Source organism: Panthera onca, chromosome E1 (assembly GCF_046562875.1).
Source record: "Panthera onca isolate mPanOnc1 chromosome E1, mPanOnc1 haplotype 2, whole genome shotgun sequence".
Taxonomy (NCBI): domain Eukaryota; kingdom Metazoa; phylum Chordata; class Mammalia; order Carnivora; family Felidae; genus Panthera; species Panthera onca.
Window position 1 is genome coordinate 43,990,361 of NC_138352.1, and position 16,109 is coordinate 44,006,469.

Sequence of the window (16,109 nt, forward strand, 5' to 3'; positions counted from 1 at the left end):
AGACTGCAGGGACAAGGAAGACTGCCCTGAGAAAGTAACACTTGAGCCAAAAGCTGGTAAAGGACTTGGAGATGACTAAGCCAAGGGAAGGAGGAGGGAACAGCATGGGCAGAGGTCTTGCAGCAGAAGGAATCCTGGCACATCAAATAGAAATCCCATGACCCTGGAGCACAGAGAATGGTAAGGCTAAAGTGGTGAGCAGGGGTAGGCCTTGCAGGTTCTCATAAGCCATTTAGAGACCTTCCTCATTACCCTAAGAATAGGGAGAAGCTGCTGAAAGATTTTAAGCAGGTTGGTGACATAATCACTTTTACTTTTGAAAAATCCACTGGACTTCTGTGGATAGCTGATTGGAGGTGAGTCTGTAGGCTGGTCTAGTCATTCCCTGCAGAGATTGTGGTGGTTTGAATTCATTGAACTGCACTGAGAAAATAAAGACAGTTATTAATAAAAACTCCCCCACTATGTGCAAACCTTACTGTGCACTTCACCTCACAATTTGCACTTCACCTGGTGTCACGGTGGGAGAAGTGTCCTGCTCCTGTCAAAGCTCTCTCGCTTAATTTCTGGGTCCCATTCCCTCTCCCTTCTCAGGGACTTAATTCTTCACTCATCTCTCGTCCTCGCCTGTCATAAACTTATGCCTCTTTCCTGGATTATTGCCATTACAACCACTCTTGGGCATCTCTTACACTGAAAAAATCCTCCCTTGACATCACCCTTAGTGATTGCACCCATTCCTCTGTTATTCTTTAAAACAACGCAAGGGTGTGTGTCCTTGCTGTCATTAGCTTCTCCTCATCTCATCATCTTCACCCCCTCTGATCTAGTTTCTACCCCACCATGTCTCTGAAAATGCTTTTTATAAGTCACAAGTGTGTCCACATTGCCAAATTTAGTGGACACTTTGTTGTCCTCATTTCCATCAGTAGAATTTGGCATGGCTGATCTTTGGTCTTCCAAATCTTTTGTCTCTTGTGACGGCCCTCTCCTCATTTTCCTTTTATCTCACTGACTACACCTTTTATTCCCTTCTTTTCTCCTCCTTTGGCTCCTTTTCTTTTTCCCAAGCTCTAAATGCTGGTCTTAGACCCTCTCCCTGATAACTGGCCTAGTTCCATGGCTTTAAACACCATTTGTATTCTCCAACTTGCTGGTTTATCTCCAACTCTGACCAATTCCCTAAGCTCCAGATTTCTATATCCAGTAGCCTTTTCCTGTGTGACATTTGTATGTACACATTTCATGGACATCCCAAAAATAATGTGTCTAAAACAGAGAGCTTTTCCCCAGAAGCTCATTTCTTTCTCACTCCCTCAGTTACTCAGTTTTAAAATCTTAGATGCAGGGGCCTGGGTGGCTCAGTTGGTTAAGCATCTGACTTTGGCTCAGGTCATGATTTCACAGTTTGTGAGTTCGAGCCCCGCGTCCGGGCTGTACTGACAACTCAGAGCCTGGAACCTGCTTTCGAATTTTGTGTCTCCCTCTCTCTCTGCCCCTCCCCCACTCATCCTCTCTCTCTCTCTCTCTCTCTCTCTCTCTCTCTCTCTCTCTCAAATAAATAAACATTAAAAAAAATTTGGGGGGGCCTCCTGGGTGGCTCAGTTGGTTGAGTGTCCGACTTCGGCTCAGATCATGATCTCGCAGTTCGTGAGTTCGAGCCCCGTGTCAGGCTCTGTGCTGACAGCTCAGAGCCTGGAGACTGCTTGAGATTCTGTGTCTCCCTCTCTCTCTGCCCCTTCCCTGCTCATACTCTGTCTCTCTCTGTCTCTCAAAAATGAATAAACGTTAAAAAAAATTTTTTTTTAATTTTTTTTTTTAATCTGAGATCCAGAGGCACCTGGGTAGCTCAGTCGGTTAAGCATCTGACTTTGGCTCAGGCCATGGTTTCATGGTTCATGAGTTTGAGCCCTGCATCGGGCTGTCAGCACAGAGCCCACTTCAGATCCTCTGTCCCCTTCTCTTGCTCCCCCTCCCCCATTCATTCTCTCTCTCTCTCTCTGTCTCTCTCTCTGTCTCTGTCTCTCTGTCTCTCAAAAGTAAATATTTTTAAAAAGTTTTTTAGGAGCACTTAGGTGGTTCAGTCGGTTAAGCATCCGACTCTCTGTTTTGGCTCATGTCATGATCTCACAGTTTCATGGGTTCAAGCCCACATCGGGCTCTGTGCTGATGATGTGGAGCCTGCTTGGGATCCTCTCTCTCCCTCTATCTCTGCCCCTCCCCTGCTCACTCTGTCTCTGTCTGTCTCAAAATAAATAAATAAACTTAAAAAAAATTTTTTTTAATTTAAATCTTAGATCCAGTTTTCTTACAGGAAAGTCTATAATTGCCTCCATTGTATGTGGTTTATCTTCTGTCTTCCAGTTTCCCTTCTTTCCTGCCATTCTCCCCTATTCATGAACAGAGCCTCAGGGGCCTCATTATGTATCATATAGCCCAGCTCATTCTCACCAGGGTGTCCGTTCTTGCTGTCCTCATTAACTTCCTTCTCCCTCTACCAGGAGTATTCTCCTGACCATTTCCCTTTCATCTTTCAAGTCTCAGCTCACTGTTACCTTCTTAAAATGGCCTTCCATGATCCTGTCTGAGGAGTGAGCACCTATAATATCATTCTGTTTGTTTCCTTCCCACCATGTATTACTTTCTGACATTGTTTTGTTCATTTATTACCTCTTTTATTCTTTTTCTTTCTTTCTTTTTCTTTCTTTCTTTTTACCTCTTTTATTCTTTCTTTCTTTCTTTCTTTCTTTCTTTCTTTCTTTCTTTCTTTCTTTCAAGAGGGAGAGAGAGCACACACCAGCATGGGACAGGGGCAGAAGGAGAGAGGGAGGATCTTAAGTAGGGTCAGCACAGAGCTTGATGCGGGGCTCTATCCCACAACCCTGGGATCATGACCTGAGTGGAAATCAAGAGTTGGACACTCAACCAACCAAACTACTCAGATGCCCCTGTTCTTTGTTTCTAACCACTAGAATAGAAGCTCTGTGAAAGTAAGGCCTTGTCTACCTTGCTCTCCACTGTGTCTGCTATCCTCAGAACAATGCCTCTCATATAACAGGTCCTTGCTAAATGGGACTAAACACACTGAGATAAAGAGGATAGATTTGAGAGAAATTGGGGGTGGAGTAAAATGCAGAGGACCAGGTGATGGATTGGATCTGGAAAATGACAGAAAGGGAGGTGCAGAGCATAAGTCATGGGGCCCTGGGTTACAAAACAGTGTAGTCTGTAGTGGTGTTTGCTGGATCTGGGGACACTAAAAAAAGATCTGGTTTGTGGGGCATAGTATGGGGCAAAGAAAGAGGTGGGTCTTAAACATGTTGAGTGTGAGGTGCCTTTGCCATATCTTAATGGAAATGTCATGTGATAAGTTAGCTGGAAGTTTACCTGGTCTTCCCACTTCAACCTTTGCCAGCCCACAGCCTTTTCTAAAGTGTAGCAGCCAGGCTGAACTCTGGCTTTACTTGTCTAAAAGGTTAAATCCCATTAGATCCTGTTACTCTCTTATTCAAAACCTTCAAGAGGTTTCCCATCTCACCCAGAGTTAAAGCCAAAGTAATTGGAATCACATGCAAGGTTTTGTTCTGTCTGGTTTCCATTGCTTTCTTGACCTTATATCCTGCTCTCTCTCTTCTAGCCATATTGGCCTCCATGCTTTTTCTCAGATATGTCTGTTGTGCCTCAGAGTCTCTGTACTAAATGACCTCAGATACCCACATGGCTCCATTCAGGTGTTTGAGGAGATGTCACCTTTACAACAAAGCATCAGCATTAGTGGGCATCTAAATTCTGAGGGGCCCCAGTCTGTGATGTGGGGTGACTTTCTACAGCAATGCTCTGACAGCAACAGAGAATGTGAGGAGTGGGGCTGGTCCAAGAGTGGACTTTCACTTAGGAAGATTTGATGAAGAGACAGGGGCAAATAGCTGGATAAGAAAAGAAGTGAAGCAAGGGGAAGACTGATGGACTGAGAAGGCAGGAGGTCCATGGATTAGTTTGTCTTAGTCCATTTAGGTTGCTATAACAAAAGTGCTATTTACTAAGTAACTTATTTAGAACATAACATTGTTTCTCATGGTTCTGAAGGCTGGAAAGTCCAAGATCAAGGCACCAGTAGGTACAGTGTCTGGTGAAGTCCTTCTTCTTGGTTCTTAGATGGCCATCTTCTCACTGTGTCCTCACATGGCAGGGGGTGCTAGAGAGTTCTGTGGGGCCCCTTTTAGAAGGGCACTAATCCCATTTCTGAGGGTTCCACCCTTACCATACCATCATCTTGGGGGTTAGGATTTCAAATATATGAATTTGAGGGGGGAACAAACCTTCAGTCCATAATAGGGTCTTAACAAGGTCTTGGCATGGTTAAAAATGAGAGTAGGTGAACAAGAAGGTTGGAGGGAAAAGTAGATTGTGACCGTTAATAATTCATGTGTTGGGGAGGCTGGGTGGCTCAGTTGCTTGAGCATCCAATTCTAGATTTCAGCTCAGTTCATGATCTCAGGGTCCTGAGATAGAGCTCCATGTCGGGCTCCATGCTGAGCATGGAGCCTACTTGGGATTCTCTCCCTCCCCCTCCTTCTGCTCCTCCTTTGCTCTTTCTCTCACTCTCAAAAAAATAAAAATAAATCAAAAAATTAAAAGGTAGATCATTAATTACCTTTCTAAAGGATGATCATTCATGTGTCAGTGCTCAGGCTATATTTGTTGACTATTGTTTATTTGTGCTATGCAATAAAATTCAGCTGTAGGTATTTTGCATTAAAGGACTCTTATGTTCAGGGGTGCCTGGGTGGTGCAGTCAGTTAAGCATCCAACTCTTGATCACAGCTCAGGTCATGATCTCACGGTTTGTGAATTCGAGCCCCACATCAGGCTCTGCTGTGATGGTGCAGAGCCTGCTTGGGATTCTGTTTCCTTCTCTGTGCCCCTCCCCCACTTGTGCGCTCCCTAGTACACATCTCAAAATGAATAAACATTAAAAAAAAAAAAAAAAGATTCATGTTTAGAGGAAACTCCACTAGTCATAAGATCAATTTGTGCAACACTTTGTAGATGTTTGTGTCAAAATTTGTTCTTTAGGATATAGGATGAGTTTGCACTCAGTGTTACAAAATTTATATTTCATGTTGTTATAATAATATATTTTTCTCTTTTCTCTAGTTTTTTCCCAAAAATATATAAAACAGCTCTGAATGTAAAACAAATTAGATTTTTTCCATAATCCTGTTTCATTACAAATATAAGTTTCTAAAGATAGGTGTATTCCTGTCTTCAGGAATCACTAATCTTGTCTTTTTTCCCTAGTAGAATTTGATTTAACATGCCCTGCTTATCATTTAACCAGATAAAATAAATAAGAGATCTAGAAAATTTTCTAAAGGAATATTTAGTGGATATGAATGATGATAAAAGCATATTAGCTCTGATGCTCACTTAGATTCCTGGGGTGTAGCTACATATTTTGTTCATATTTCCAGTTTCTTAGCTTCTACATTCTTGTTTCCTTTTTGTCAAAGTATGTTTTCTCGCTCAAGCTAAAATAGGTGCCAAAATGAAGCAAATATGTGATCTGAAATAGATATTGTCTCTGAAATTTTATTTACATTTTTAAATTTAAGCAATTCTGGCCTTGGTGGAGAAAACATATTTGGCCCCCCAAACCATCTAACCATAGTTGTGTAAGGGTCAATGGAAACATTGTGGAATTTAAAATTTCAGTCCAGGTTTTTTTCTTTACAGGAGAGTTAATGGAGAATTTAGTCCCCCATCCTGAATTCAAGATGCTGGGTATTCGTAACATTCCTCAGATGTCTGAGAACTCACTGGCTTACAGTACGTTTACTTGGGCTGGCCTCCTCAAGCACCTGAGACAGATGCTCATTTCTAATTCGAAAATGGAAGAAGGTAACGGGTATTTTAAAAACATGCAAGCCACAAACTGGGAAAAGAGCCTGCACTGGAGTTCTCAGTATAAACTGGCTTGGGCCAGTTGAAATAATGGTGACTTCTGGTCAGGGAGGTTCCTGCAAAAACTTACCAGGGCATCCCAGGAGGACTGCTTAATCACTGCACAGTTTCATTAACCAAAAATGAAAAAAATTTTCAGAGGAGTTTAACATTTTTTTAAGTTTTATTGATTGATTGATTGATTGATTTTTAGTAATCTCTGTACCCAACAGGGAGCTCGCACTCATTACTCTGAGGTCAAGAGTCGCACACTCAATTGACTGAGCCAGCCAATTTTATTTTATTGGTGCCCCTATTTTATTTTATTTTTATCAAAGTAATATATGAACATAATTTTTACAAAATCAGGGGCACCTGGGTGGCTCAGTTGGTCAAGCGTCCGACTTCACCTCAGGTCATGATCTCATGGTTTATGAGTTCGAGCACTGCGTTGGGCTCTGTGCTGACAGCTCAGAGCCTGGAGACTGCTTCAGATTCTGTGTCTCTGTCTCTCTCTGCCCCTCCCCTACTTGTGCCTCTGTCTCTCTGTCTCTCTCAAAAATAAGTGAACATTAAAAGAAAAAAAATTTTTTTAAAAGATCAAATAGTCTGGGGTTCCTGGGTGGCTTAGTCAGTTAAGCATCCAACTTTGGCCCAGGTCACGATCTCACGGTTGGTGAGTTCGAGCCCCACGTCAGGCTCTGTTGCTGACAGCTTGGATCCTGGAGCCTGCTTCAGATTCTGTGTCTCCCTCGCTCCCTGCCCTTCCCTCACTCATGCTCTGTCTCTTTCAAAAATAAATATAAAAAAAAATTTTTTTTAATCAAATAGTCAAGGGGCGCCTGGGTGACTCACTTGGTTAAGCATCTGATTCTTGATTTCAGCTCAGGTCATGATCTCACGGTTTGTGAGATGAGCCTCTTGTCGACAGCACCAAGCCTGCTTAGGATTCTCTCTCTCTCTCTCTCTCTCTCTCTCTCTCTCTCTCTGTCTCTCCCCCTCCTCAGCTTGTGCACACACACTCTCTCTCTCTCAAAATAAATAAATAAACTTAAAAAAAACAAATAGTCAAAACTCATCTAAGTATATACTTATATCTTTACTTTGCATTGTATGTAAATTATATCTCAATTTTTTTAGATAAAGCCAAGTAATTGTCCAGTATGTATTTATAATGAGGAAAAGAGCAGCTCCCTGGCCTATACTTCCCCACTACCCAGATGAAAATACTGTCAATGGTTTTGGCTGTCTCTTCTGGAATTTGCCTCCATATTTCTAAGTATCTTGCTTATATTATTACTTATTTTGTGTTCTAGGTTTAGATATTACCAATTGCCTTCCTAATGTGAAATTGAGAATTGAATCTTCTTATACCACTGCTATACACACACACACACACACACACACACACACACACACACGCACACACGAGAAGTCTCACGTCAATCTGATTCCTAATCCCGTTTTGTTTTCTCTTGGATCTTTTAGGATTTCCTTTTTGTCCCTGGAATTCTGTAATTCCTTAATGTGGATCTTTCATTGAGCTTAGTAGAATGTAAGCTTTATTAGGGCAGGGATTCTGTTTTGTTTACTGTTTTACCTTCAGAGCCTGGAACATAGGGCCCAGCAGGTAGTTTTACTGAGGCCAGAGCCTGACTGGTTTAGCCTTTCTGGAGCAGAAGCCTTTTAGGATGAAGGGGGGGGGGGGGCACTCCCTCTGCTGCAGGGAGTGGGGAAGGGTCTAGGGTTCTCACCACTTCTCATACAGATTTTTATTTTTATTTATTTATTTTTAAGTTTATTTTATTTTTGAGAGAGAGCATGAGTAGGAGAGGGGGAGGGGAGGGGCAGAGAGAAATAGGGGACACAGGATCCGAAGTGGGCTCTGTGCTGACAGCAGCAAGCCTGATGTGGGGCTCAAACTCATGAGCCGTGAGATCATGACCTGAGGTGAAATTGGGCGGATGCTCCACCAACTGAGCCACCCAGGTGCCCCTCATACAGATTTTTAACTAAATCCTCTTGTTTCCTTCTCTTTTAGAAGTGGCTGGTCTGCTCCCAGGACCTCTCCACTGTGGGCAGACATTCTAAGCTTCCCCTGCTTGCTAAGTCAGTCACCACTGATTCATTTGCTTTCCAGATTCCAAAGTTTTTTTGCTATTGTCTCCTCTTCTCTTCCCTTTTTTCTTGTTTATGACAAGCTGATGTTCAGTCTGTCATGTTTAACTAGAAATCACCACTATGTATTATTTTAGTAGCATATGTTTTACCACAAATAACAATAATTTAGGTTTCAATAATATGAAAGTGGATTTCTTCTACATTTACTTACTAGTGAAACCTTATAGATTTTAGATTATAGTGTCTGAGGTTTGAAGATAAATAGAAAGTTCACATCTTAAAGTAATGCTTCCCCAATTTTTTGGCCTCAGTACCTGTTTTTCTAGTAATACCTGTTAATATCTCAAGGAACACACTGTTTCTCAGAGTATGGTAGAAGACGTGCTGCTTTGAACTCTCTTAGGTCAATAAAACACAGTTTGCTTAGTCATTTTCTCATGCGGGACTCTGAGTATCAACATTTCTTCATAGTTATAGTTAGAGCTTTGAACATATAAATATCTTCATATATGTGAAGATATATGAATAAATATATTTATGTACTAACCAGGTTGAAACAAATAGCTTTAAAAATCTTTGTATATTACCAGACGACTCCATCTGAAGATTGACCCTATTAATATCACTATCAGCCATGTATCTGTTTCCATATGTCCTAGCAACAGAAGGAATGAGTGATCCCAGAGGGGGCCAGGCAGAAGTTACAGTGTCTTTTATGACTTAGCTTTGGAAGTCACATGCCATCTTTTTTATTTTATTTTTTTTTTTTAGTTTTAGTTTTATTTATTTTATTTATTTATTTTTTAATGTTTATATATATTTGAGAGAGAGAAAAAGACAGAAGGCAAGTGGCAGAGGGACAGAGAGAGAGGGAGACAGAATCCAAAGCAGGCTCCAGGCTCTGAGCTGTCAGCACAGAGCCCGACACGGGGCTCGAACTCATGAACCATGAGATCATGACCTGAGCTGAAGTCAGACGCTTAACCAACTGAGCCACCCAAATGTCCCTTTTTATTTTTTTAAAGTTTATTTATTTTGAGAGAGAAACTCACACACACACACACACACACGCACACACGCACAAGCAGGGGAGGGGCAGAGAGAGAGGGAGGGAGACACCCCGCACTGTCAGCACAGAACCCTCTGCGGGGCTCCATCCTACTCACTGTGAGATCATGACCTGAGCTGAAATCAAGAGTCGGATGCTTAACGGACTGAGCCCCCTAGGCGCCCCTAGTTTTATTTTTACTTAAGTAATCTCTACCCACAATGTGGGGCTTAAACTCATGATCCTGAGATTAAGAGTCACATACTCTTCTGACTGAACCAGTCAGGTGCCCCCACAGGACATCATTTCTCCACCATCCTTTTGGTTATTGAGGTCAGCCCTATGCATGTAGGAGGGGACCATACAAGGGCTTCAGTACCAGAGGGAAGATCAATGGCATTCATCTTGGAGGCTGGCTACCACTCCACCCTCTGTCCCCTACTAAATCACGTCTTCCCATATGGAGAATAGACCTAACCCCTCCCAAAGGCTTCAAAAGTTATTTCCCTATAGCACATCAAGCTAAATTCCAGAATCTTATCATCTAAAAGCAGGTCCAGGTATGGTGGATTTACACTCCTCAGGTGAGATTTTTTGAGTATAGCTCTTTGAGTACAGTTCTTCCCCCTGCCTCCAATCAGTAGACCATGGTGGACCAGGCATAGCATAACTGGTAGACAGCCCCCTTAAAAAGGGGGAAACGGAAGGCACAAAGAAGTCATAGGTCCATAACAATTCAGCAGGGCACATCCTGGCTGTCTCCTGATAAAAATATAAGACATGGGAATAATTTTTCATGGCTTTGGCTTAGCTCTTTGAGTCAAGCTAAATTATAATTTTGTTTGTTTGTTTGTTTGTTTGTTTTAAGTAAACTCTACCCCCAACATGGGACTCAATATCACAAACCCAAGATCAAGAATTGCATGCTTGGGGGGCGCCTGGGTGGCTCAGTCAGTTGAGCGGCCGCCTTCGGCTCAGGTCATGATCTCGTGGTTTGTGAGTTCGAGCCCCGCGTCGGGCTCTGTGCTGGCAACTCAGAGCCTGGAGGCTGCTTCCGATTCTGTGTCTTCCTCTCTCTCTGCCCCTCCCCTGCTTGCTCTCTGTCTCTCTCTCAAAAATAATAAACATTTAAAAAATTAAAAAAAAAAAAAAAAAAAAAAGAATTGCATGCTTGGGGCACCCTGGTGGCTCAGTTGGTTAAGTGTCTGACTCTTGATTTTGGCTCAGGTCATGCATAATCTCACAGGTTTGTGAAATCAAGCCCTGTGTGGGACTCTGCACAGACAGTGTGGAGTCTGCTTGGGATTCTCTCTCTCCCCCCTCTCTTTCTACTCCTCTTCCACTCTCTCTCTATCAAATATAAATAAGTAAACTTTAAAAAAAATAAAAAATGGGGTACCTGGGTGGCTTAGTCAGTTGAACGTCTGACTTCGGCTCAGGTCATGATCTTATGGTTCATGAATTCGAGCCCTGCATCAGGCTCTGTGCTGACGGCTCAGGCTTTGAGCCGTCAGCACAGAGCCTGAGCCTGCTTTGGATTCTGTGTCTCCCTCTCTTTTTGCTCCTCCCCCACTCACACTCTGTTTCTCAAAAATAAACGTAAAAATTTAAATAAAAGTGGCATCACATTATATGTATTTTTTGCCTCTATAGCTTTTTTTCAATATAACAATATTTTGTGGACTTCTTTCCAATTCATTAAATTTGGACATGCCTTATTCTTTTTAATGGCTACATAGTTTTCTACTATATATGTGTCATAATTTATTATGTGCATATAGATTAAAGAGTCAAGTAATTCTACAAAGCCAGTTGTTAAAACAATCATTCCATAAAATTCCTGTATTTTCTCCTTCCCAGGAGCAACCATTTTCAAAACTTTTTTGCTGGTTCTTTTACTGTGTTTATCTCTTCATTGCCATCTATTGATTTTTCAATTGTTTAGGTATTACCTATTTACTTCCAAAATGTGGAAGGTTAGGATTTAGCTTTTTCCCACAATGTAAACCCTGCAAACACCCTTCTGTCTTCCCCACCTTCCAACATAGTAGTGTCATCATTGGGTTAAAACAGTATTCAGCTTTACATTATCGTGACCAAGTAAATGCTATTCACAACTGAGCCATGTAGTACCCTGTAATTACTTTTCCTTTCCTGTATAGTTTTTTATTTTCTTTGGAGTTAATAATTGCCTTGTTTTCTTGTTTGCTTACATTTTCTGTGTACCTGTCAATTCAGTCCTAAGTTGAATAACTTATCTAATTTTTTTTCTTTTTTTAAAAGATGTTCTTTTACTTTTTTTAAGTAATCTCTATATCCGACATGGGGCTCAAGCTCACATCCCCATGATAGAGAGTCACATGCTCCACTCACTGAGCCAGCTAGGCATCCCTAATATTTTTTTTAAAACATGGTTTTCAAATATAGTTGTGTATTAGAAATACCCTAAGAACTTTTTTAAACAATGTTTATTTATTTTTGGGTGAGAGAGAGCATGGCTATGGAAGGGGCAGAGAGAGAGAGAGGGAGACAGAGAATCCCAAGTAGGCTCTGCACTGTCAATACAGAGCCTGATGTGGGGCTCGAAATCACTAACTGTGAGCCAAAACCAAGAGTTGGATGCTCAGTTGACTGAGCCACCAAGGTGCCTGAATTTTTTTCTTGATAAGCTCAAATATTGTATCAGTTTCATCTTCTTTAAGAAATCTCTCCTAAAGCCATCTGCTCTGCTTCAATCTGGACTTTTTGCCCTCTCTAACCAGGGTACACTTGTCATCCTGGATATTCTCTTTGCCTGTCTCCTGTGTTGAATGTTCTGTTCAGAAGGTTTAGGCAAAGCCCAAGGGTTCTAGGGAGAGGGGAGGAGAGGGGTCATGGTTTTTCTGGGTTTTGCTTGATCTCTCTAGTTCCTTACCCTTAACTCTGCCTTGTGTTCTCCAGACCAGAGACCCTCAATCATATCCTCTCTAGAAAATAAACCTTTAGTTTTATGCTACAGTACAGAAGAGGCAGTTAATCATGCTGAACAGACAAGTTTAACAACATTCCTTGATCAGGAGTCAAAGGCAGTGGTGCTCTACAGGATAGGAAAGCTAATTTAGGAGCCAGTGACTTAGTGTTTTCATGGATTCCCTTAAAGATGTTCTGGAGGGACAGAGAATAATAATGGGTGAAAAAACACTGGCATCATTAATGCTGAGTCAAAAAGTGATAAAGCCACTGAATGTGAAAACATTTTAGGAAAACTTTAACCAATTTATTTTGTTACATATATTTTTTATGGATGTTCAAGAATGATCTAATTTTTAAAAATCCAAACCTAATTTACTCTAAAAGAACTATTTCAATAAGTATAAAATTTAATAATCTAAGTGAATAATTGACATAATTTGATAATCTTTTTTATAATCAGTGGTGTCTTAGATGGAAGGAAAATAATATTATGGATTTATACCCTTTTTTGTCACATGGGTTTCAAGTATTTTTGTCCATCTTTTTTGTCTTTTGTGTAGTATTTTTCATCATATGGAGGTTTTACATTTTTATGTCAGCAAACCCATATATCTTCCTATGTTATAGATTCTGAGCCTTGCCTAAGATATAAAATATTCCTTAGTATTTTCCAGCATTTTTTATAGTTTTATATTTAATATTTAAATTTTTTAACCCATCTGGATTTATTTTTATTTCCGATAATGCTTTTTTTTGGTTACTTCTCTTCTCATTTTAAATTTTATTTGCTTAGGGGCGCCTGGGTGGCTCAGTCCGTTAAGCGTCCGACTTCAGCTCAGGTCACGATCTCGACCCGTGAGTTCGAGCCCCGCATCGGGCTCTGGGGTGACAGCTCAGAGCCTGGAGCCTGCTTCGGATTCTATGTCTCCCTCTCTCTCTGCCCCTCCCCCGTTCATGCTCTGTCTCTCTCTGTCTCAAAAATAAATAAACGTTAAAAAAAAAAATTTTTTTAAAAAAAGAGCAAAGTTTTCTAGATACAGTTTAAAAATAAATAAATAAATAAATAAATAAATAAATTTTATTTGCTTAACTTTTCCCTTTTCACTTTTTTTTTCCCCCTTTTCACTTCTTGAACATTAATTTTTCAAGGGCCTAACTTTAGAATGGCTTCATTTCTTTTTTCTTTTTGTAACTTTTAGATAGAGTTTATTACCTTTTATTTTTGAGTAATATAGAGTGATGAATTATCTAACAAGTACAGCTTTTATAGCATGTCATAAATTTTTTTTTTAATTTTTTATTTTTTTGAGAGCGAGAGACCGAGTGTGAGTGGGGAGGGGCAGACAGAGAGGGAGACAGAATCTGAAGCAGGCTCCAGGCTCTGAGCTGTCAGCACAGAGCCCAATGTGGGGCTCAAACCCACAAACTGTGAGATCATGACCTGAGCCTAAGTCTAACGCTCAACCAACGAGCCACCCAGGTGCCCCAGCGTGTCACAAATTTTTAAATATTTTTACTGAGGTGTGATTTATATACCACATACACCTATGATAAGTGTATAATTCAGTGATTTTTTTCATAACTTTGCAGAGTTGTGCAATCATTATCACAAGCCAGCTGTAGAACATTTCCATCACTCCAGAAAGTTCCTTGTATTCATTTTGCAGTCAGCTCCCATTTTTACCCCCTGTCCCAAATGACCACTGGTGTGCTTTCTGTCTTTACAGATCTGCCTATTTTGGACATATCATATAAATGAAATTATACAATAAATAGTCTTTTGGGCCTGATCTTTTTCACTTAATGTCTTTGAGGTTCATCCATGTTGTAGTATGTATCAGTAGTTCAATCTGTTTGTTGTATTGCTGAATAGTATTCCATCAGATGGACATATGACATTTTATTTAGATGTCCAACAGTTGAGGGGCGCCCGGGTGGCTCAGTTGGCTAAGCGTCCGACTTCAGCTCAGGTCACCATCTCGCAGTTCGTGCGTTCGAGCCCCGCGTCGGCTCTGTGCTGACAGCTCAGAGCCTGGAGCCTGTTTCAGATTCTGCGTCTCCCTCTCTCTCTGACCCTCCCCCGTTCATGCTCTATCTCTCTCTGTCTCAAAATAAATAAACGTTAAAAAAAAAATTAGATGTCCAACAGTTGACTGGACGTTTGGCTTGTTTTCACTTTGTATCTGTAACGAATAATGCTGCTGTGTGCATCTGTGTACAAGTTTTTGTGTACACATATGTTTTTAATCTTTTTTTAACTTTTTAAATATTTATTTTTGAGAGAGAATGTGAGTGGGGGAGGGGCAGACAGAGGGAGGCAGAGGATTCAAAGTGGGTTCTGTGCTGAGAGTAGCAATCCTGTTGTGGGGCTCAGACCCACGAACCTGAGCCAAAGTCAGACGCTCAACCGACTGAGCCACCCAGGTACCCCATCAATCTCTTGATTATATACCTAGGAGTAGCATTGCTGGGTCAAAGGATAAGTATGTATTTAACATTTTGTAAAACTGCTAAACCCTTCCAAAGTGGCTGCACCATTTACGTTCCCACCAACAGTTTAAGAGGGTTTCAGTTTTTCCACATCCTTGCCAACATCTGATATTGTTAGTCTTCTTGATTATAGCCATTCTAATAGGTATGAAGTAGTATCTCCTTGTGGTTTCAGTTTGCATTTTTTTTTTAATTTTTAATGTTTATTTGTTTTTGAGAGAGGGAGAGTCAGATAGAACACAAGCAGGAGAGGGGCAGAGAGAGAGGGAGACACAGAATCCGAAGAGGCTCCAGGCTCTGAGCTGTCAGCACAGAGCCCAACACAGGGCTCGAACTCATGAACCACGAGACTGTGACCTGAGCCAAAATCGGACTCAACCTACTGAGCCACCCAGATGCCCTTCAATTTACATTTTTAATGTTTATTTATTTATTTTGGGAAAGAGAGCAGGGGAGGGGCATAGAGAGAGGGAGTGAGAGAATCCCATGCTGGCTCCACACTGTCAGCACAGAGCCCAATGTGGGGCTCGATATCACAAACTGTGAGATCCTGACCTAAGCCAAAATCAAGAGTCAGACACTTTACGGACTGAACCAACCACATGCCCTTCAATTTGCATTTTCCTAATGACAGTGATGTTAAGCATCTTTTAATGTGCTCGGTAGAGTTGTTTGATTATCTTTTTTGGTGAAATGTTTATTCAAACATCTTTCTAATTCTTAAATTGGCTTGTCTTCTTACTGAGTTCAGCATGCCAAAATTTTTGGTTTGTTGTATTTCTCTGTTTGCTGAAAATCAGTCTGTTACGAACACTGAATTTTATCCCTATCCTATGTATAATTTAAGAGTATTTTCTTAGGGGCACCTGGGTGGCTCGGTTGTTTGAGCTTCCAACTTCAGCTCAGGTAATGATCTCACAGTTCATGAGTTCAAGCCCTGAACTGGACTCACTGCTGTCAGCGCAGAGCCCTCTTTGGATCCTCTGTCCCCTTCTCTCTTTGCACCTCCCCTGCTCGCACTCACTCTCTCAAAAATAAATATTTAAGAAAAAAAACTTTTTAAAGTATTTTCTTAATATTTCCCTATAACCAGTCAATTTTCAATCCTGTTTTTGTTTTGTGTTTCTACATCCCTTAACATTTTTGTATGAGTTTTGTTTGTTCATACAGGCATATAGAGCAAAGTTCACCCTTTTTAGGTGTATAGTTCTATGAATTTTGACAAACTTATAGTAACCTCTATGACAACTGAGATAGAGTATTTCCATCATCCCAAAAAGTTCCTTCATGCTCCTTTGTAGGCAGTCTCTTCCCTCCACTCCAGCCTCTGGCAACTACTGATTTGAATTTTGTTCCCATGGTTCTGCCTATTTCAGAATGTCCTATAAATGGAATCATCCAGTACGTAATTTTTTTGAGTCAAACTCGTTTCACTTAGCATAATGCTCTTGAGATGTGTCCATGTTGTTTGTTATGTGTATCAGTAGTTTCTTTTTATTCCTGAGTAGAAATCCATTGTATGCACCTACCACCATCCTTGAACACCCTATGCAGA

The 16,109-nt window shown here is 40.9% G+C and overlaps 1 protein-coding gene across 5 annotated transcripts in view; it reads left to right on the top strand.

Moving 5' to 3' along the window:
* Positions 1-16,109, top strand: part of TUBD1 (tubulin delta 1) — a 33,031-nt gene that overhangs the window by 11,175 nt on the left and 5,747 nt on the right. For all 5 annotated transcript variants that reach the window (XM_060646573.2, XM_060646572.2, XM_060646571.2 and 2 more), the window contains one exon: positions 5,737-5,901. In XM_060646573.2, coding sequence (XP_060502556.1) covers positions 5,737-5,901 — 165 coding nt within the window. The remainder of the gene's footprint in view (positions 1-5,736; positions 5,902-16,109) is intronic.